Source organism: Gavia stellata, unplaced genomic scaffold, assembly GCF_030936135.1.
Source record: "Gavia stellata isolate bGavSte3 unplaced genomic scaffold, bGavSte3.hap2 HAP2_SCAFFOLD_34, whole genome shotgun sequence".
NCBI lineage: Eukaryota > Metazoa > Chordata > Aves > Gaviiformes > Gaviidae > Gavia > Gavia stellata.
The window spans coordinates 1365789-1387004 of record NW_026776320.1 but is presented as its reverse complement, the minus strand read 5'-3'; the positions used below and the strand labels follow the sequence as shown (position 1 = coordinate 1387004).

General features: G+C 42.7%; 1 protein-coding gene across 1 annotated transcript; it reads right to left on the bottom strand.

Moving 5' to 3' along the window:
• Positions 1 to 383: 383 nt before the first annotated feature.
• Positions 384 to 20323, bottom strand: LOC132320852 (E3 ubiquitin-protein ligase RBBP6-like). Its single transcript, XM_059834476.1, has 11 exons — positions 20174 to 20323; positions 10718 to 10762; positions 8256 to 8344; positions 8041 to 8137; positions 7070 to 7209; positions 6307 to 6497; positions 4384 to 4487; positions 3809 to 3883; positions 2684 to 2811; positions 1443 to 1544; positions 384 to 561 (listed from the first exon to the last, which is right to left on the bottom strand). The coding sequence occupies exons 1-11, from the start codon at positions 20321 to 20323 to the stop codon at positions 384 to 386; spliced, it is 1299 nt and encodes a 432-aa protein (XP_059690459.1).
• Between the last annotated feature and the right edge of the window lie 893 nt (positions 20324 to 21216).

The window sequence follows — 21216 nt, the reverse complement described above, 5'->3', positions numbered from 1 at the left end:
TATGTTTTTACCACTATCATTTTGTGTTTTTTCAGAAGCCAACAAGAAATTAGGAAAACTCTCAATTGGAGTCTTGCGTTAAACAGTCCAGTATTGGTAAGATGCTACTTAGAAATGTAATGCAGATGTGCCGGGGAACACACGAGTCCAAAAGAATGAGAACTCTATTTATGAACATGTGAGTTGTGTTTATGCACATGCTAGTAAACAAAGAGAAAAAACAGCCATGCAATTGTCAATGTTCCAGAAACGCTTCTATTTTGGCTCTTGCAACCCCCCCTGAAATGTCCATAACTTACAGCTAATTAAAATCCTCTGCGAACATTGTCTTAGTTAAATTAACGCAAAATTAACAAAACATATGAAAAACGGTAAACATCCTTTTAAGAGGAAGACGTTTTAACAGTGCCTGTCTTTGGCAACTGCCCCTTCACTTTTTTCACAGGTGGTTCCATTTGAGAAGATTTTTCACAATCTCTCTCTGCCTTCCCTTGGGAAGCTTCAGCTCGTTTTCTGATATTGCCTTTCTTAGGAGATGAAGCCCTATAGGGAGACTTGGACCTTAAAAAAACCACAAGAAACATAAATGAAGTTAATTCAAAACAGTCACTCTTCCCATTTTTTTCCTTCCCAAATTTGGTTTGGTTTTCTTCTCCCTCTCCATATGCTTATGTCAAAGCTTCTTTCAGCTGTTGCCATAATGCTCCTGCAAACTGAAGATCTTGATCACATGTAAAAGGTTCTGCTTACAAGACAGAAGAGCTGCTGCTTTGGTAGTGTGAAAACAAACAGGAAGGGTAAGGCTATTTCCACTCCCTTCTAGCACATGAAACTCCCACAGCTATTGATTGGTTTCAGGTGGTGTATCCTGGCCTCTACTGGTACGTGAACACGCACATTTTTCACTACTCCGCAACGACATGGGGTGCAACTCATTTTTGCTGCAGTAAGATGCAAAAAGAGCAAGTCTTAGTGGCTACAGTGCCCTTTCAAACATCAAGAAAACGCCATTTAGCCTGAAGAGAGTAAAACTCCATTTTAAAATGCCAGCTTAGTCTATTTACCTTCACTACTTATTTGGCAAATTGTACAGGATGCAAAATACTTGTACTGCAATCCTACGTACAGGACTATTTAATCAACACTTCTAGCCAGACATCCTAGCAATATCTTGCACGTACCTCTGGCTCTAACCAAGGATAGTGACCGCATTTCAAGAAAAGTCCTATCTAAAAGCTTCTGAGCTCAGCCTCTTGCACTATGACTCAATGCCATTCCTCTAGGAATATGAGCCTCCTATCACTCCTCTAGGAATATGAAACTCCTATCACTGCTAATCCCTTGACTCATCCAGTCCACCTAACAATAGAGGGGTGGAGTGGAACTCCTCCCGATTTTTCTCGACAGTCTGCTTCCCCATTACAGACGTGCAAAGCAGTTACCTGGAAAACGAGCGCCTGCGCTCCTCTTGAATCTTTTTATATTCCATCAGCTCCTTAGCAAAATCACCTGTAAACTCCTCAGGCTTGGACTTTTTCTCTTCCCTGTTAAAACAAGTTTGACCTTTATTACAATTAGAGTTTGACCTTTCTTACAGGCAGACACCAAGAAACAAAACATGGCCCATATGAGAATATGTATGCTGCATGCAAATGCAGAAGGTGAACATCCAATTTAAGCAAAAACAGTTTAGAATTCCTACAAGTTTTAGGGAAAGTGGTAGAATGACGTTTGTCTTGGTTTAGTTTTAGATGTTTACCATCTGCAATGCAAAAGCACGGTGGAGAAAACACTGTGTTATTTTTGCTTATGTCACATGCACTTCAGTGTAACTGCAGTCCGATACACCGTTGAAATACAAAAATGAAACCCAATGCAACTTGATTGAGCCAAACACTTACTCCTCTTTAAGTCTCCGTTCTTCTCTGTAAAACTCCTCCCTAGATAAGGGAGGCCAAGAGCCTCCTGGCTTGTATCAGAAACAGAGGGGCCAGCAGGACTAGGGAAGTGATCGTCCCCCTGCACTCGGCACTGCTGAGGCTGCACCTCGAATACTGTGTTCAGGATTGGGCCCCTCACTACAAGAAAGACATTGAGGTGCTGAGGCACATCCAAAGAAGAGCAACGAAGCTGATGAAGGGTCTGGAGAGCAAGTTCTACGAGGAGTGGCTGAGGGAACGGGATTTGTTTAGTCTGGAGCAAAGGAGGCTCAGGAGAGACCTCATCGCTCTCAACAACTACCTGAAAGGAGGTTGTAGCCAGGTGGGTGTTGGTCTCTTTTCCCACGTAACAAGTGATAGGACGAGAGGACACGGCCTCAAGTTGCACCAGGGGAGGTTTACATTGAATACTAGGAAAAATTGTCTTCACTGAAAGGGTTATTAAGCACTGGAACAGGCTGCCCAGGGAAGTGGTTGAGTCACCATCCCTGGAGGTAGTGAAAAGAGGCCTAGATGTGGCACTTGGGGACAGGGTTTAGTGGTGGACTTGGCAGTGTTAGGTTTGCGGTCGGACTCGATGCTCTTAAAGGTCTTTTCCAACCTAAATGATCCTGTGATTGTATAAAGGAGGTGCTTGTGTCGTTGGGATGGTATTTGCATGAGCCGTTGGTACTGCTGTTGGTAGCCAAGCTGATGACATGCTTGCAGGAGCTGGGGGATTTCCTGGAGGGGGGACAGTGTACCCAGCAGATGGAGGCTGACCAGGTGGAAACTGAGCAGGAAACTGTGGTGGTGGTATCCGCAGCGGAAGAGGAGTGCATGGGGTGGTGGAGGAAACGAGGGATGGGTCCTGGGTTTTGTTTTGATTTATCTTTAAGAGTTTATAAACACAATGCACCCTGACAATCGATGTATAACGGACATATACCAAAAGGAAGGACTAACTTGACACGGCAATAATAGCTACAATAGACTCCTCTCTCGCCAGCTGAGAGAAAGCAGCTTGGCCATGCGAGATGACTAAATTGAAGAAATTCAGATTTACCATAAAATGACAGCGTTGACTTTTCCAATAGTTTGGTCAATCAGTATCAACTGAGTTGTTAAAAAAAGAGTGTTGGCGGCTGATTCCTATTGGGAAATCAAGTTCTTCTCCAGCCCTATTCAGCCAGTAACCAAAGGGTGGCTTTCCACCTGATCCTTTAACTGTATTTCATTTTTATATGCAATTACGGTTTCCCCAAAAAGCCTTCATTTTTCAGAGTCCTCTTTTAAGTCATGTACTGGAGGTGGTTTTTCAATAATCTTACTGCAAGCGCCGATCCCCTTTGTTAACGCCAATTCAAATGAAGCCATTTAAAAATTCATTACCCTTTGTGTTCTCCACAGCAGTCTGTGCACACTTATTTCATTATAAATCAGCTGTTGTGTAAGTTATGTGTTACCGCCTCATTTAACAGGTTACAAGTAGTAAGATACTGAATGTCTGCGGAATACTTACAGTTCCCAGCCTGGTCTGCCACCTGCTGAGCGAGTTGTACTGGCTCTCATTGGACGACCTTTTGGAGTGGGGAGAGGAAAAAGCAAAAAATCCCATTCAGTTTCTCTGAAGATAGCTTCTTCAAAGAAATTCTGCGGTTACAGGTACTTACCAGTTGTGGGTATGGATTGTCCTCGGGGGCCCAGAAGACTTGGTAACGCAGGTTGTCTGGGAACCCGACAGCCCTTGTGAATCAATGCAAAGAGTTGGGAAATAAGCTCTACTAAAATACAAGAACGACTGCGTGTGTTGAGATACAACTTCCCTTCTCTTCCAACAAACTGCTGACTGTCAGAGGGGAAGATTTAGAACGTTCAGCAGCACTCACCAGAGCAGCAGGAGATATAACAGTCATGAGCGGTGGTGGAGGTGGCGGCAGTGGCGGCTGCTGTGGCTGTTGAATCTGCTGACGGAGCCTTTTTGTGTAGCCAGTTCCATTTTTGAAGTTGTTCACAGCCTAGAGGCAGAAAAACATTGACAGAAAGGTAGTATGAAACTTCAGTAGACAGACGGAGAAAAGCCTGCACAGAGTAAAATTCCTTGCGTCCTTGCTTGGTAAATGCAACCAATCCTAAAATAAATCAGCATACAGATACATGAACACATCACATTAAACCCTGATATTAATGATTGGTAACTCAGAGTATCTGTATTTAAAGTACTTCTGTGTAAACCCCAAACTTGAAAGTGAGGCAATCATGTCAAACAAAAGGGTGACCTGAATTTGCCAGATTGTCTCTAGAGTTGTAAGCTTCTGTGACAACAGATAATGTATTTGAGCAGTAAATTGAGCCTCATTCAATTCAGCCTTGCTTAAGGAGATGGAAATTCTTATTTTCTTCCCTTTCCGCTTTTTACAGAGACTTTTCCTACGAACAGTTTACGTAACAGTCATCAGGTTACCTTGCGCAGGAACTGGTTGGCAATTAAAGAATCAGGAGAAACATCTGCCTGATGACACGTTGGGCATGTATGTTCCTCAGAGTCCAGTAACACTGTTCTAATACCTGTGAATCATTAGAATCGTCAAAATAGTTTTCAGCCAAACTAAGGAAATTTTGGGGGGTTCTAATCAATTATAAAAACACGCATATGATTAATGGGTGAATATGGTCTTGAATTGAAGGAACATGAAGCTCTAAATGTTCAAGAGTGCAAAAGATTTCTAGTATGCAGCAAATGACTCTACAGTTTTGATATTTCACTATTGTAACATTTGAAGATGTCTTGATGTTTCGACTAGCCTTTTTCACACTACCTAGTACAGTGAGAAGTCACCAACCACAACGTTCATGAATAAAACACATCTCAAAAAGCCATTAGTAGGTTTGAGTTGGGAAGGTTTTAAGCAACTCTCCTGTGGAGAAGAATGTGGATTAAATGCCTAACCACCCATTTGTGGCAGACCACAGCAAGTCACCGGAGCTGGCTACATAATTTTGTATGAGAGAACAGGCTGTGGACAAACAAAATGTGCTCGATATGTAACACTGTAATCACCTGCACAATTCTGCACTCTTCTCACGCTCGTTCTTCTGCACGTAAAGAGGATTTAACTAGAGACGCAGAAAGGGAAAAAAGCTCTCTGCCTTTTTTTTTCCTTTCCATGAGAAGAGTCCTTTCCTATCCAGGGTATTGTGGCGAACGAGTGGTTTAGGCCACTTAAAGAATCACCGTCAAGGGTATTGGCAAAAGGGATTTTAATAGAAGTTTATGAAAAGGTGACTGATGAGAATTCATTGGCAAGGTTCACTCTATTACTTACTAAAACATAGAAAGGAAAATGGAATTAGAATCAAATCAGAATGATTTCTACAGAGAGACGGGAGAAACAAAAGGGTAAAGAGGACCCTCCCGTTGAGTCACGAGGTTCAGAATGCACCCCCTTGCTTTCTAAACTCCTGCTCAGAGAGGAGTTTAAGTGCGACTGAATCCAGACTTAGTCTCAGACTTGGTCAATGGTTCATGTCTAAAGGATTCTATGTATTTAGCAGCAATCTAAGGTTCGTTCACAGTTTAAGGCAGATCACAAGATTTTAGCAGCACTTCATCATTGATGAGTCTAACGTTTGCAAAGTGAGTTAATAGAATTTACTACAATCACAACAGTGACTTGATTACAGATTTGAAATGGTAATATTTATACTGTGCTTGTTACCGGGTATTCAAATTGATTCACACACTCACGCACACAGTCACAAATAGAGAGTGAGAGGTGTACAAAGGTACCTGTTAAAAATTCCCCTCGAGTTCTATGAAATATTCACTTGTCAGCATTTCTCAACGGGCAAGGGTTGAGCCTCCAGGAGGAGAGGTTTTCAGCCCATATCCCGTCGCCAGCTTTCGGCGGCAGTCCTCTGAATTTCGCAAACTGGAGAGTTTGCGAACTCCGAGAGGCGTCCCACTTGGAGGGAGATGCTGTTTGCTGCCCGCTGTGGTCCAGGAGAGCTCAAAGGGCCTCACTTGGGACTGCTGTTTAAAGGTTTGCAAGATGATTGGCTTTAGTCATTAGTAAAATGATGGAATTTGGGTAACGGTGGTGTCATTCCACTTGGGCTACGATCCTGATAAGGAATGTCCAGGGCTGTCGGGGAGTGACTGATTATTCCATTGTTCCCGCTCCCGCTACCAGCCTCGGTCAGGTAACAGCAGTGCTTGGTACGGTCAGAGCGGCCCATGACGGGGTGGGGGGGAGCCATGCACTACCACAGGTATACTTAAGTATTAAACGGAACTGGGAACAAAGTCATTTCATTATCGCCTCTTTCTGCTTTGAGAAGATCAGACGTGATGTTTTGAATTAACAAACATGGGAGTAACACTTACATTCGTCACAAAAACTGTTTCCGCAGCAGGGAATAACAGCGGCATCAGTCATGATATCTTTACAAATGACACATGACAGCTCCTCTGGAAGAGGATCATCTGAGAGGGCGGAGGAGGAGAAAGAGGAGGAGGAGGAGGGCTCCTCTGGTAGAAAGGGAGGCTTTTCCTTCTTTCCTCTAGCATAAGCTTCCCTGGAGGGGGGGTGGGGAAGGAAAAAGAAAACAGTTAGAGGTGGGTAAAGGAAAACTTTTCCGAGCTTTGGATTTAATCCAAGGACGATAACAAATGGAATTGTCCTCACTCTACATTTGCCTTCTAAAACGTAGGCATTTAGTTTAAACTACTTTCCTCGAGCCACCACACTAGAAGGGGGAGGGGGGGACAATTTTCCTTCTGCAGAACTCTGCCATTCATTGGATCAACTAAGACATTAGCTCAGACTAGACAAGTCCTTTTTGACAGCTAGAAAGCAGGTGAAATGAATCTCACCTCTCTTTGCCAGAGGGTAAATGTAAATTGCAGGCTCAGGAGAAAGTTAGTCTCTGAGTAATTACGTTTTATAAAGGGAAGAAGTCTGTGTTACAGCTTCTACAAAAGGAGATCCATGACAGAAAACCAGAAATGCTACCAAGTGCGTTTTCAAACAGCCCCTCTTGTCAGCACACAGTAGTACGCTGGCCAACTTGGTTGCGCTGCCACTCAAACATTTACACATGGTTTCTCTCGCTCACTTTTTGGTCAGTCCAATTAATGCCATACTTACGCATTAATCGTTGGGATTGCATATTTTCCCCTGCTTGTCAGCATAGCACCCTTTGTATTGGGATCTTCCACCTCCATCATGAAACTCCTTGGAATTCCGGTGCTCATTTTAATTCTGGGAACAGACTCAAAATTTTTGTCCTGTTCAGAAAAGAAATGCGGACATATCTCATCTTAAGACCCACACGTAAAATGGCATTTCAATGATTATTTGAAGCAGCAAAAGCCTGTAATCCTCTCCTGTTGCCTAGCGTAAGGGTTGCTTGACTAAAAGACTGATTTTCCTAAATGAATATAGCCAAGACGTTCCAAAGGCTTGAGCAGCATTTTGAACTCAATTGACATTCTTTGGCTCATCTTCAGGTTCCTTAAGGGTGAATATCCCTCAGCTCACCATCCATTCAGAGAAGAGACACAAACCCGCTGCTCCTCCACAGCGCAATTCAGAGCGAGAGCTTAATTTGGTGCTCTGAATCAGTCACTGGAGAAACTTACATTCACCACCTAGACAGGAAGGTTGAATTCATAGCTCAAGCACATACATTCCGTGACTAACATTAAATGGCATGAACACTCACTTGTGTAATTAACACATGCAAATATTCAATAGATGGGGTCAACAGAAACCGCCTATTCTTATACGAAATACTGCAAACTGTGAACTGCCATTAAAGAGAGTTAAAAGCATAAAAATTTCCCCTAATATTGCAATATATAAAAATATGCATGAAAGTTCACAGAGAAAGCTCTATGCACACATTTAATATCTATGACCTCGAAAAAAGAAAATTTCACATTTGTGATTCCAGGTTTCCCTTGAATTTTGAAGGGCTTTGCAAAATTGCCACATAACCTCTATATTTCACCCCAAGAGAAACAATTTTTCCTAGGAGCGTTCATGGACTTGTTACCTAACTGCCAAGATAAAAAAATGAAAAACTAAGTCACACCACAAGTCCCCCACAATCTTACCCCAGTTGTTGGGCAGTTCTTTCTATAGTGGCCCGGTTTTCCACAACGAAAGCAAGTATATGATGGTGGAGGTGGAGCCAAGGGTTTCTTCATGTAACTAAAAGGTTTTGGGGAAAAAAAGAACAAGGTATGCGTGTGTCTCTCGTGTTGAAACAAACATCTCTACAATTTTTCCATCAGCTTCAAAGGACAGATTTGACATTATCAACACTTACTTGATTGGATCATATGCACAGCAAGACTGCATCATCATAGCTTTTATTTTCTCTTCTTCAGAAGCATTGGCTTCAGCCAGATCGGCGGTCTGTCCAAGAGGTAATTATTGGACACACATGTTAGAAACACATTTAAGCCCACCCAGCCAAAGACACCACCGCTCACCCAGTCCTGTAAAGAGCAGCACAACGCTAGCTGAGGTTGCATGAAAACAGCTGCTTATATAAAATATAGTTGCCCTGAAGACGTTCTGGGGAGTCCTGATGCCATTCCGTGCTGTTTATGTGCCTCTTAACCTACTTGAAAAGAGCATTCTTGGGCACTCAAAAGCTTAGGCTCTGTTTGGACCTTATGTAAAGACCCCTGTAAGCAATCCCATTTTCTGCCAAGTGGACTGAAGCGATGTGTAGAAAAAATGAGACTATCCCCTATGTTTAAACTGATTTTTAAGCTCCAGACTATGTGCAGGGGAAGATGTCCACTGGACATTTAATTGAGAAAGATGTATGCAAGTATCATTATTTACATTTTGCAGCACTAAAGGACACACAAGAGTCGGGGGAGTTGTTTCTGCTTACTGAAAGTCAGCTTCAGACACAGACGCCTTAAAAGGAATCCAGCTTTTTATAATCCCTCAGCAGGACAAAAGATGCTTTCCAGTAGAAATTTGACCATCATGTGCAGCAGGCAGTCACAACTGCATGCCCCCCCCGCCTCCTAACTTCTTCATGGAAAGTGATTTAACTACAGTAAGCAAAACCTGCACTTTTTTCCAGATGACTGTGGCCTTTTAACATACAAATTGTAATCTAAACCTTATGCAGAACTAGAACTTCAACTTAATGAAGCCAGCTGATGGTTCTTCAGTAGTATTTGTTCAAACCTTTTTATTACACACTGGTCCAGGCACAAGCAGGGTCTAAGGGAGTGACTGTAAATGATGTGGACCTTCAAGCACCTAGCATTCAGATCAACCTCTCATGTTTTTGTTTTTCTAGGCATGCAACCAGCTAGTTTCCACGTTTTATTAAATGGGAGTTTCACAGACACAGTTTTTTCTCAATAGTAACATAATCCAGGTCGACATCTATGAAATCATCTCCATTAACATATAGAGAAAACTTTACAGATACTTGACTAATTTCTTTGAACCCAAATGGCTTACAAAACACATCCAAACCCCACAAAACATTCCTAGGAATAGACCAAATCTCCAATATGGCATTTAATACACAGTAAGAATAAAACAGAAAACTTCTTACAACGCATTGCCTCCACGCTAAGCCAGCCTGCACTAAAGAGGTTAGAGGAAGTCATAGTTTTGAGCTGCTTTAGGTTATGTTCCTGCATTTTTCTGAAATACTTGAATTTTCTCAAAAGCTGAAATGTGTACTCCACTTGGACAGGTTTTCACATTTCAGAGTAAAACTTCACATGAGTTTACAGAACCAAGGACACGTTTAGGGACAGCACTAATGGAGACCGCTTTCTTTTGGAGGTTACCTTCCAAACTAATTTTTTTGGATTTTTTTTGCCAAATGTACACAATTTAATTTCTGCACTGAGAGTGGGAAGAAGTTACCAGAGGGAAGAGACTTCTCTTTCTTGGAAATGAACCCCTGCCTCACTTTTCAGATGAAAGAACTAGCTCCTCTGCATTAGGCCCTGCCTTCTCTCATCTTTGTAACTCTAAAGACTAGGCATTTCATTGGCTAGCACTGTGCCTTTTCACAAAGCACGATCGCTAGTGCTTTCCCAGACAAAGTTACCCATTGTTGAGCAAAAAATGCAAGCAGTTCCGTAGCAAAACATGGCATTACAGCAGTTTCAGAAGCTCACATCTGCTAATATGCCACACATGCACCTGGGTATGTTCCTCTAAACAATTAGGTACATTTATGCAATTTACACAGTCTGCGATCAAGCAAATTAGATTGTGTTGTCCACACTCTATATACTACAATTTAAGAAATTGTGCAGCATTCAAAGAATGGATCTACAGTCTGTAAGGACTAGAAATCCAAAAACAGCCATGCAATTGTCCACGTTCCGGAAACGCTTCTATTTTGGCTCTTGCAAACCCCCCTGAAATGTCCATAACTTACAGCCAATTAAATTCTTCTGTGAAAATCCTGTTAGTTTCCAACACAAAATTAGTGAAACGTATGAAAAACAGTAAACAGCTTCTGAAGTGCTGCTGCTTTGTGTCTTGAAGATGAGTAATACTGCAACGTTACCTTGAGCTTGGAAAGGTACTCCCCTTCTATCTTCCCAAACTGGCAACTACTCTTTACGGGATAGTAGCAGAACATACAGACATTTTACAGTTAAAATAAATACTTTAAATTATTGAAAATTAAATTCAAGCTTTGCTCACATTACAAAGGTTATCCAGCCCTAGATCACAGTATAAGGTCTAAAAGTACGAAGCAAATGTTGTTTGAAGAGAATATGTATGTACCTTAATAAGCTGGGCCAGCGAAAGAGGTGCAGAAGGGTCATCAATCTGTTCACAAAAAAATAAACACATATTCAAGTTCTACAGTCAAAACAGAGCAATAGTTAACCTCTACTGTAGCCTGAAAGTCTGCACTGTATCCTCTGAGTGTCCCTGAAAGAGGCATTTCCAACCTAGTGTGATTTGTACTTGTTCAAAACAAAGTCCAAACCCATGACAGCTTAAGAGTGCCTGTGTGGTTAGTGAGAAGAAACTAAAATAACCAAACCCGCCTGAGATCAATTTATTGCTCTGTGGTATATCAGAGAGGGACCCTTGTCAAATGCTCACAAGTCCTTAAAAGTCAAAGGGGTAAGGAATCTGTCAATTTTCTGCTTAAAAGGATTAAAAAACATATTTAAGTTTATTTGAGAAGGAAAATGTGCCTTTGGAGAGGAGCACTCCGATCTGGGAAAAGAGACCATTGCAAGTCTTACCAGAAGATCCACCTTTCCTTCTTTTCAGAACATTTTGCACCCAGTTCTGTTAAAAAGGAAGCCTGATCAAGTACTTTGAAGCTTCATGCACCGTATGCCACTCTTTGTTACATGTGGGAAAGACAGGCCTATGTTTTCTCCTGGCAGGCACAGCCACTATCATTCTGTGGTTTTTCAGAACCCAACGAGTAATTAGGAAACCTCTCGATTGGAGTCTTGCATTAAACAGTCCAGTATTGACCAGTAACTGAAACATAACAGTTAATAAACTATTAGTGAGTTCTTGTATTTTTTCAGGAAGCAGTTATGCTCTGGCCTGCAGGCAACAGTCTCGTTTCTTCGAGGAGGTGATAGCACTCCTTTCTACTGAACAGTTACCAAAAGCAGCCAATAGATAATTAATGTGCTATTTAGAACGTTTGCGCAACAACCATCTTCCAGTGATCCAACATTCGTGGGTCTTTTGTTTTTTCCTTTAAATTTCCATGGAATTATATCCTGCCAGTCCCTCCAGTCAGTCACGTTGAAACAACATCTCCATGAAACTTGTATACAACCCCAAGATAATACTGCAGAAGAATTGGGAAAAAAAACCCCAACCAACAAACAAACGTAAAACCCCAGACTCGACAGTCAATGTATTAACTCCCATTTCAAACAGAAGACTAAACAGCAACGAACACAAAGCAAGTGGGAAAGGGGAGGCAAAATAGGAGGAAAAGGCTATTCTCACTGCTGGAGTGCCACATTTAAATTACAGTGGTTTTCTAAAACCTGATAGCTTGGCTAAACTAAAAATTCAGCCAGGAAGGATCCCAGCTGTGCTTGACAGTGCTAAATCAATGGGCACAACTCTCTGCATTTCTGCAGCCTCTAAGGACAAACACCAACTAGAGCTCCTTGCAGTTACTGAACTTGTAATCCTAAACCAAAAAGGATCCCCTTTCTTGCTTTGGCTGTAGTTAACAGTAGGACAGCAGCACAAATGTGGAAGTCTAGGTTGCCAGCTAACATAAGAGCAAGACAATGAAGAGTCAAAGTATAAGCTATTGTGCATCCTTCTTAAAAAAATGTTAACTCATTTTCACTTTGCTGCTTTACTGTTCAACAACAATTGCCAAGCTTTCCAGTGATTTATTCCCACCACACTAAGATCCAGGTTCTGCTTTGAAATACATACAGAAATACGTGTATTAACAAACCCAACCAAACAATAGAAACCCCCCACCCTTTAGACCAAGACCTGAGCTAGCTTTAAGAATAGAGCTCAGTGTGTCTCCAGCGCTAGAAGCATCTGAGGCTGCTGTGCTTTGACAGGGAGAGAGAGAGAGGGCTTGTAAGGAGAGATGCAAGGCTTCCACCCACCCTGTGGCTACCCACAACCCAAACCAGGAACAGTCAGAGTAAAGAAGGGAATGATTTTGCCTCGAATTTCATTTGCTTTGATTAGTTCTAACTAGTCTTCCCTCCCACCTCAGGGTTTTTACTTTTCTTTTTTTGTTTTTTGAGACATCTATGTTAGCTTATGGTAAGATGCTACTTAGAAATGTAATGCAGACATGCCAAGGAACACACGAGGCTAAAAGAATGTTTTTTTTCTGAACACCTGAGTTGTGTTTATACACATGCAAGGATACAAAGAGAAAAATAACTGTTTTCAGGAAAGAAAAACCCATCAGAATTAGATCAAATACTATAAACGTGGTTTATATAAATGCATTACATTGACTACTAGGGTCACTGGGCCAGTTAAACTAACTCAAACTCACAAGGAGAGGCATTAAAAACACCACATGGAAATTTTTACAGTATTTGGAATATTTTGAAATGCAGAGTTACACATCGTATTCGAGCCAAGTGGCAAATCAAGATCTAGACCACTACCAGTCAAGTATTTCCTTCTATTACTTATTTATAATTTAGCAGCAGAATGACAGTGTTTTCAAACCTGAAGAAAAATGCTGCCCCTTTTCCAAATGTAAATTCAGAATGGTGCTATACTAAAGAAGGGCTTAACCTTTGGGAAATTAAAGCAGCATCCAACCCTGAAGTCACCCAGATCCAAAAATGGACTGCAGGCAGAAGTTAAGAGAAATGACAGGGATTACACCCACTAATGCACCAGGCTCTAACTTTGTGCCAAAATTTGTACACTGGGTTTTAGATGCTTTCGTTTGCAGGCAAACTATTAAACTAAACTGATTAGTCAGATGAAGTGATCAAATGCAGAACTTGACAATACCACTTTATGTAGCAATGCTATTTAAATTCACCGCCATCTATTAAAGGCATTTACGTACTCAGAGGGGCCCAAACAATATCATTTCAATTATACAGTTTTTGGAACAAATACCCAAGTATTTACGGACCTGAAAAGGAATCATTTAGCTGCACAGAACTGTCCTCACAACGTACGGGATATGTTGGTTTTGGTATTTGTTTGAAGCCCCAAGTCAAAATTAAGAAAGAGTACCAAGTTTAACAAGAATGGTTTCTCAGCTGTTTTTGATAACACTTTCAAGAACCATTAGGCAAAAAAAGTATTTAAAAACAACAGCTAAGTGATAGGCTGTGAAAATGGCAAAAAATACACTCCAAACAATTTGTATTGCGAGAAAGAAAAAGCACACAACACCCGATACAAACATCCAGAGTACTAGCAGTAGACAGACAGCTGCAGAACATGGCGCCATGTTCTAACACGTTCTAAAAACCATCATACATTATCTGTACAACACACAGTCACACAGGAAATATTCTGGCATAGTCAGTATGAAATACAATGCATTACTAGGCACAAATACCAAGATTCCCATGAGAACTGTGCAAATGATGGCATGACTCAGTTTTTACTATGTTGAATCAAGGACATGCTATTTACAACATATTTACTGGAAAATATATTAAGCTAATGTTTGGAAAATTAATACAAGGCTACATTGTTTAGAATGAAGTGCAGTGTGTAGGAAAAAGCCTGAGATTGTGTTTTTACATACTGCTTTTGGTGTTCCGCTCGCTGGCGCAGTTCGACTTCTAGAAGAAGAAATAAAGGTGATCAGAACTTCAAATAAAGCACTTGTACCCAACATCGAGCAGTGAAAGCACGTTGTAAAACCACAACATCAGAAATATTATCTTCTCATAGTCTAGTGAATATGGAAATTTATTCATATACATAAACTCTTCTCTCTTTTGATAACACTCAGTGCCACTAATAAAACCACCCAAAATCCCATTTCTACTTTGTCACAAATTCCTCTAAGACTTACAGATCTAGAACACAACAGTGCAAGAGGAAGTCCTCGGATATTTTGTCTCTGCTGCATTAAGTATCTAAAATATGAAGTCTGTAGTACAGCTTTGTGTTCTTAAATAATCGAGCATCAACATCTGAAGGTAACTTTAGCCAAGCTGTATGCCCCTAGTCTTACAAATAGGCACCAGAGAGAGCACTTCAGTTTCTAAGAAAGAACAGGGATAGTCGAGACCCTTTGAAGTGCAAGTTTACTTAAGGGTAAAAAATCAGTCCTCTGACAAAGAAATAACAACAATGTCAGCAGCATAGTCTTTAGAACAGTGTTTCTTTGTGGAAGCCCAAGCACTGTGTTCAGACATTGACCATACTTAGCCATGAAAATGCCAAAATACTACATGTGTTACATATGCTATGTTAACTAAGAATAGTAGTAGAAATGTCACCTGAAAGCAGCTCCTAGGATTTTGTGCGATTTAGGAGCCCTGTGGGGGAAAAAAAAAAAAGGTCTTAATTGCCAGAATTTGCTTTAAGATAATCTTGAACATGCTACAGTATCTTAGGAAATATTTATTGCGTTTGAAAACCTGCTGGGATTCCACATACTCATTGATCTGTATCTGCAGGCTGCTCATCATGAATCAGACATTCAACCACTGATGTAGCTAACAAACAATTCAGACATCGTCCAAAGTGTCCCATGAGCAGAGGCAATTCCGAGGCTGCTGTGGAACTGAGGCACAAATAGAAAGGCTCATGCTTCCTGCCACTACTACAACAGCACCAGGCTCGCAGCTACAGCCACGTACCTCCTGAAGACGAGGAAGCATGAGGAAATACTTTAGATGGCCACACATGGGTTTCTTCATCCACTGAACCTGAAGAACATACTACAAGGGGAGTAACGCACTTTGAAGGCCTCTCCACCATTTCAGCACACATTCATCATTCCCAAACACTAACCACTCTACCAGCTGTTTCTGCAATGCTTCCAGCTGAAGGAATAGAAAGTTGATCTGCCTGGTTAATTTTCAACGTTAGAACAGCGGTGCCATTCTTTCCTTATCCCCACATCCAGCTATTTATTTGACCTTTGATGCTAGCAGCACCTATCCTCTCATTTTAGGGCAGCATTACAATAGCAAGAGAGGGCACCATCCAACCAGAAACAGAGGATGCACTGACGAGGCAGCACTAAGCATACGTATTTCAATTAATCCCCCAAACAAGGCCATGTTTATAAGCACCACGCTGTGGCGTCCAGAATTACTAGCGAGTGCCTGAAAGCAGTGCAACAACCATGGCACTAATATGCCCAGAGTTTACGTGCAGAGCCACATAACTTCAGGGGTTTTTGCTTGCAAATGCTTCATGAACACCAGGATGCTGCTGTACTGTTTCTTCCAGACACACTGTAACTCATCAGTCTACTTTATTTCTTGAGAACCCACGTTACAAAGACGTGGCAAAACCACAAGCTAGTAACAGCTACTCATTGTGGTGGAGACGCATATCTTTAAGGCGGCTGCAAAACATGACCATTCAAACAATGCTAATGTAGCTGATACAGAACTGGACTGTATGAATACAGAAATGACAGCCATAATCCTGCAGTCATGATTGCATTTGCATAGCTGTAATTGTAATCAATATACCCCATTCTCTGTCCTCCGTAAATCTTAGGAACACAGAATTAAACCCTGGAGCAGAGATATCAGCTTAGGGGAAAAGCAGGCTTAGACAGACAGCTAGTAACATTTGGGAAGGTCCTAAACTGCTTACGCAGTTTCAGGTTTGGAAAGGATTCACTGTTCCTTCATCGTACTCGCACAAAAGGCAGTACACTTTAGGATATTGTTCTTTTTCTCTGCCTGAAACGGGCATTGTCTTTAGGAAACTAAGAGGAATCACTTATGAATGCCACTTCTTGTTTGCGTGGTTCATCAGCAGGCAACCTTGGTCTTTCCTCTCTAGCTAGTATGCAAAACCCCCAGATTTGGGGCAAAAGAAAACCTGCCATATCCTACCCCCTGCTCCTCCAAATGCCAGAAATAGTTAAACACTCAGAATCAGACTCTTCTGAGATGGCAACAAATTCGAAGTTTACACTACAATGCGTATCTCCCTCTACTATAAAAGCAATAAAAACAAACACACAGAATGAGGAATCTCTCCACCGAGAGGAAACGGGGTCTACAACTTGGCCCTCAGAACAACCAACCCCAAGAAGAAACACAAAAGAATCATTGCACAGATTACCAATGTGGGAGTTCGAACCCCGTGTCCCAGCAGGCCCAAAAATGTAAGTCTACTTTGGGACAGATGCATTAAAATCTACCCCACGACAACAAAACTTGACAGCAGCTTTAACAAGAAAGAGCCCATCTGAATGTGCTTTATGGATACTTACAGAACACAGGTTTTGCTGGTAGCTTTAACTCCTCCCGCAGGGATTCTTCTAACAATTACTGAGGAGTTCTTAGGAATCAGGGCCCGATCATCGGTGTATTCTGAAAACAACATAAACCCAGAAAAAAACAGGAGTCAATTCCTAAGAATGTGTATTAATCTGCAATTATATAGCACTTCAGAGAATCCCTTTAGGGATACAGAAGCAAAACTTTATACGTAACATCACGCTGTTACCGTCTCAACGCACTAACAGTACATTTCAAGAAATCTTCAGGTTTGATAATCAAACACAAGCAGCAAAATCTTTTCCAGTTTTTTACAATAGTTTGAACGCCAACAGCGAAATAGTCTCAAAGGTCACTAAAGGAGAGCCTGCTAATGCACGAGGTTCTTTCCTGACCTGGCTTAAGTTGCTTTTGCTTCCATTAGGCTACAAAACCAATAGATCTTTGGAGAAAACCAAAGCACAGCAAAGTCTCCCCTGCATAAACCAGACTCTAAAGTCTGACTAGCTTGCCCCGCAACAAAACAGGCACTTAGCTAAAGCATGAAAACTCTGCGCCAGCGCTTTTGTGGCTGTTGACTAAAACCGATACACCTACGCTGCTAGTGCTCCAGACTGATAGAACAGAGAAGAGAGCCTGCCATCGCTGCCTATTTCTTGGAGCTTAATCCATCAACAACCACACTTCTCAGCTGCTCAGTGCTTTCCATTGAAATGGAAACGAAACTGGCAGGGCTAGAGGATTCTCTCTGGTCCAGATCACAAACCACTGGATGAAGACCAGTTCAGAGCCCCATTTTTGGGTTTCTAGCATTTTTTTTGTATTTTCCCTGATAAGCAGAATAGCACATTCTCCAAGTGCTTGGAGTCAGAATGTTACAGGGCAGGAAAGAGTACTCAAGAGACCTGAGTTCTGGAGTCTGCAGCCCTTCCACTATATTGTGAGAACATCTAGTATAAAAAACAGGTCAAGAAATTCAGATCAAATTCAAAGGAGGCAAGTTTAAATGCCTCATTCCTGAGTACAGGCTTTTTGAAGGGAATTCTGCCTTTCTAGAATGTGTCTCTAGAGTAAACGTGGAAGAGGACACCCCCCCCCCCACCTTTTAAAATGGGTCCTAACCATCCATTTTGCTTTCCCAGCATCTTAAAAAGAGTCCATCAGAAATTTTTTTTCCACTGATACTTAAAATCCTGTTTACTTTTAGCTTGTATTAGCATTGCTTCTATGACTAGATTTCCATTATGAAAAGTAACAGTTACTGAACTGTAAAAGCTTAGAGGAGTACTCAGAAAAATCTGAACAAGTAGGCCATCTTCACTCAAGGTCCACTTGGTTCTTTCCAAGATCACGTCAGCGTTTAGTCAGTCACAGATTATGTTATAAAAACCCAATACTTCATGACCACATGTAAGAATTCCAAACATCCCATTTAGGCAGAATATCCGGGCCTAGTTTGTTCCTTTATCTTCCGAAGGTGAGTTTAAGCATCTACATCTGATTAATAACAACTGAAATTCATGGTTACCCATCTAAACCAAAAATTTGACATAGACATAGATGACACTGAAATGTATTCTCCAGCTTTAGCTCTGAAAACCCCTGGGGGGTTTTTGCGTTTTCACAAGGAAAACACCCTTACCCCTTGCTTCAGTAAGCACCTGTGTCTCTAATATAGCAAGCGTAAGATTTTATGCTCATTTTACAAAGGTCAAAGTGCAACACAACCTGCCTAGAGGAGGATCTTGTCGCTGTTAAACAAGAGTGATGCTCTTTAAAGCAGGAAAGATACTCCTGCTTGAACTTCACCTTCAGGCAACGCCACATTTAGCAGAACCTAGTGAAGCAGATACTTTGTCTTCACTGTCTTCGGATTACATATGAAAACAAAGCAACACACTTTGTAAAATGGCTGTTATGGATATTAGAGTAACGCTTTGTGGGGGAACATATTTACGAGCATAAATTTTTCTTCTGAAATGTTGCGTTCTGTTCCTCACCTGCTATAACAGAACCCACGTGCTTGGCCTATTTCAAAACATTTTTTCTTCTAGTGATAATAATTGGGCTCCTTCAAAGTTTATTACCATCCAGCATTCTGGTTTTAAGGCTCTGTTTGACACAGACCCAACTACTACAGGAGTGACGTCAGCCAGTCGGCCATTCAGCCTGCTAGCATTTGTGAAGCTGGAGGTACGTTAGCAACTGATGACAAAATTCAGAGACCCTTCTGCAGCAAAGCCCTTAAAGCAAATTAAACACTGTTCAAAAGGTCTTGACCATTTTCTTCAATACTACTAGAAAAATTCAAGCCTTGTGAAATGTCTCTCTGCCTACGCATGTCATGCAATGCAATGGCATCCCTAAGACCCCTAACATTGTGCCCTTAAGTCTCTTCGCAGACATTCTCCTGAAATAGTTTCAATACCTGTAGATACACAGCGAGCTTTAAGTCCAATCACTTGAAAGGCCAGGGCTGAAGTTACAGTTACCGCAGTGTACATATTTTTCTGTTTAAGTTTTAATACATCAAAGAGGAAGAGGAAAAAAACCACTAGTCCACATTTCAAAGAAAGGCTGTTGTAAGAGTGTCAGAGAACCACAGGAGGAAAAAAAAAAAGAACTTTAAGGACTGAAAACACTTTATAAGTCTTTTTATTTCTGAAAAGTCACAACCCAGAGTATTTAATCACATTTAAACTTACCGAGATGGCAGATTACCAAACTGAAATGTCATACCAAAACCATTATCACCTCTGAGAAAGAAGCACCATTTATTAGATTTAAAAGAATTTATGACTGCTCTAAGAACATTTCTTACATATATTCACCGTAAATGTTCTGCCATAAAACCTCAGTATTGCCCTGATGTGGTTAGCATGTAGTACCAGGAAAAAAAATCACAGTTAGAAATGGATGATACAATGATATTCAATAGCATCACTTTCAGCTTACTCTGTTTTTATAAGATATCCTCCCACATTTCCTTATCATTTTACCTAGAGGAATTCCAGGAAACCAAAACTTTGGTAAGCACTACATGTCGCACGTCAACCACGTCTCCTTCTACGCCTAGCTCCGTGTCTAAAACACAGATCTGAAGGTAGCTGTCGGAAGAGCAACTACAAAAGAACAGCTCTGTGAGGCCCCCAACACAAGTCACAGCTACCGATCGTGGCCGAATCGCATTACCGCTTCCCATCCCACTTCAGCCCCGGCGCCGCTTGCCCTCCTGGTCCCCCGCACGCCGGCGGGATGGGCCCCAGGCTGACTCCCCCCCCGGCTGCCCCCACGCACCTTCTTTGCTCTGGGCGTTGGTGATCTGCAGGTCGCAGTTGGCCGCCTTCAGCTTCTCGCGGCCCATGATCTGGCGCTTGAGGTCGCACAGGGAGATGTGGAGGCCGTTGAAGGTGACCGTGGCATAGTTCAGCTGGGAGGAGAACTTATAATGGACGCACGACATGGTCGGGGCCAGGCGGTGCCTGCTTTGCGATGGTGTCTACCACGGCAGACCGTGTCACGACCTCTGTGCTGGCGGCTTGAGGAAGGGCCCACTGAGGGGGTCGGGGAAAGCAGCACCCCCTGAGGTCGAGCTCCTCCTCGCAGCCCAGGCGGGCGTCAGGCAACGGGGAGAGGCCTCTGCAGCCCCAGCTCAGACCCACTCCCTCTCTCGCACACAGCACTTCCAGGCCCAACCGCTCACTGTGGCGACTCAGGCGCCCCTGCCTCAACATTCCGCAGAGGGGTTTCCCTTGCCTCAACATTCCGCAGAGGGGTTTCCCCTGCCTCAACATTCCGCAGAGGGGTTTCCCTTGCCTCAACATTCCGCAGAGGGGTTTCCCTTGCCTCAACATTCCGCAGAGGGGTTTCCCCTGCCTCAACATTCCGCAGAGGGGTTTCCCTTGCCTCAACATTCCGCAGAGGGGTTTCCCTTGCCTCAACATTCCGCAGAGGGGTTTCTGGGCCGACAACCGTTGCGCACGCACAACAGCCCCCCGCACCCAGTGCATTTTGACAACAGGCCCGTGTCACGTGAGCGCGGCGGCCCCGCCATCTTCTTCCGAAGTCTGAGCGCCCCACAGGGGAGGGCCGTTACCAGTCCATGTCACCGCCCGTCAGCCCCGGGCCTGTCACTGCCCCCGGCTGCTCGTGTCCCTGCTGCCCCCCGGCCCATCACCGCCCGGTGTCCTGTCACCCCCCAGGCCTCTCACCGCCCGCTGTCCCTCCTGTCACCCCAGGCTGGCACCACCCGCTGTCCCCTCCTCTCAGCAGCCAGGCAGGGCAAGGCAGCCTGGGGAGATGCAGCGGCCTTTTCCTGGGGCCCTCGGCTAACGAGGACGAGCTTCCACGACAGCT

Excerpts from the sequence above, each read along its gene's own strand:
- LOC132320852 (XM_059834476.1), bottom strand. The coding sequence starts at position 20,323 with ATGTCGTGCGTCCATTATAAGTTCTCCTCCCAGCTGAACTATGCCACG. Across the intron at positions 8,138-8,255 it reads TGTGCATATGATCCAATCAA|TTACATGAAGAAACCCTTGG; the intron begins GTAAGTGTTGAT and ends AAAACCTTTTAG. Across the intron at positions 6,498-7,069 it reads GCAATCCCAACGATTAATGC|GGAAGCTTATGCTAGAGGAA; the intron begins GTAAGTATGGCA and ends CCCCCCCTCCAG.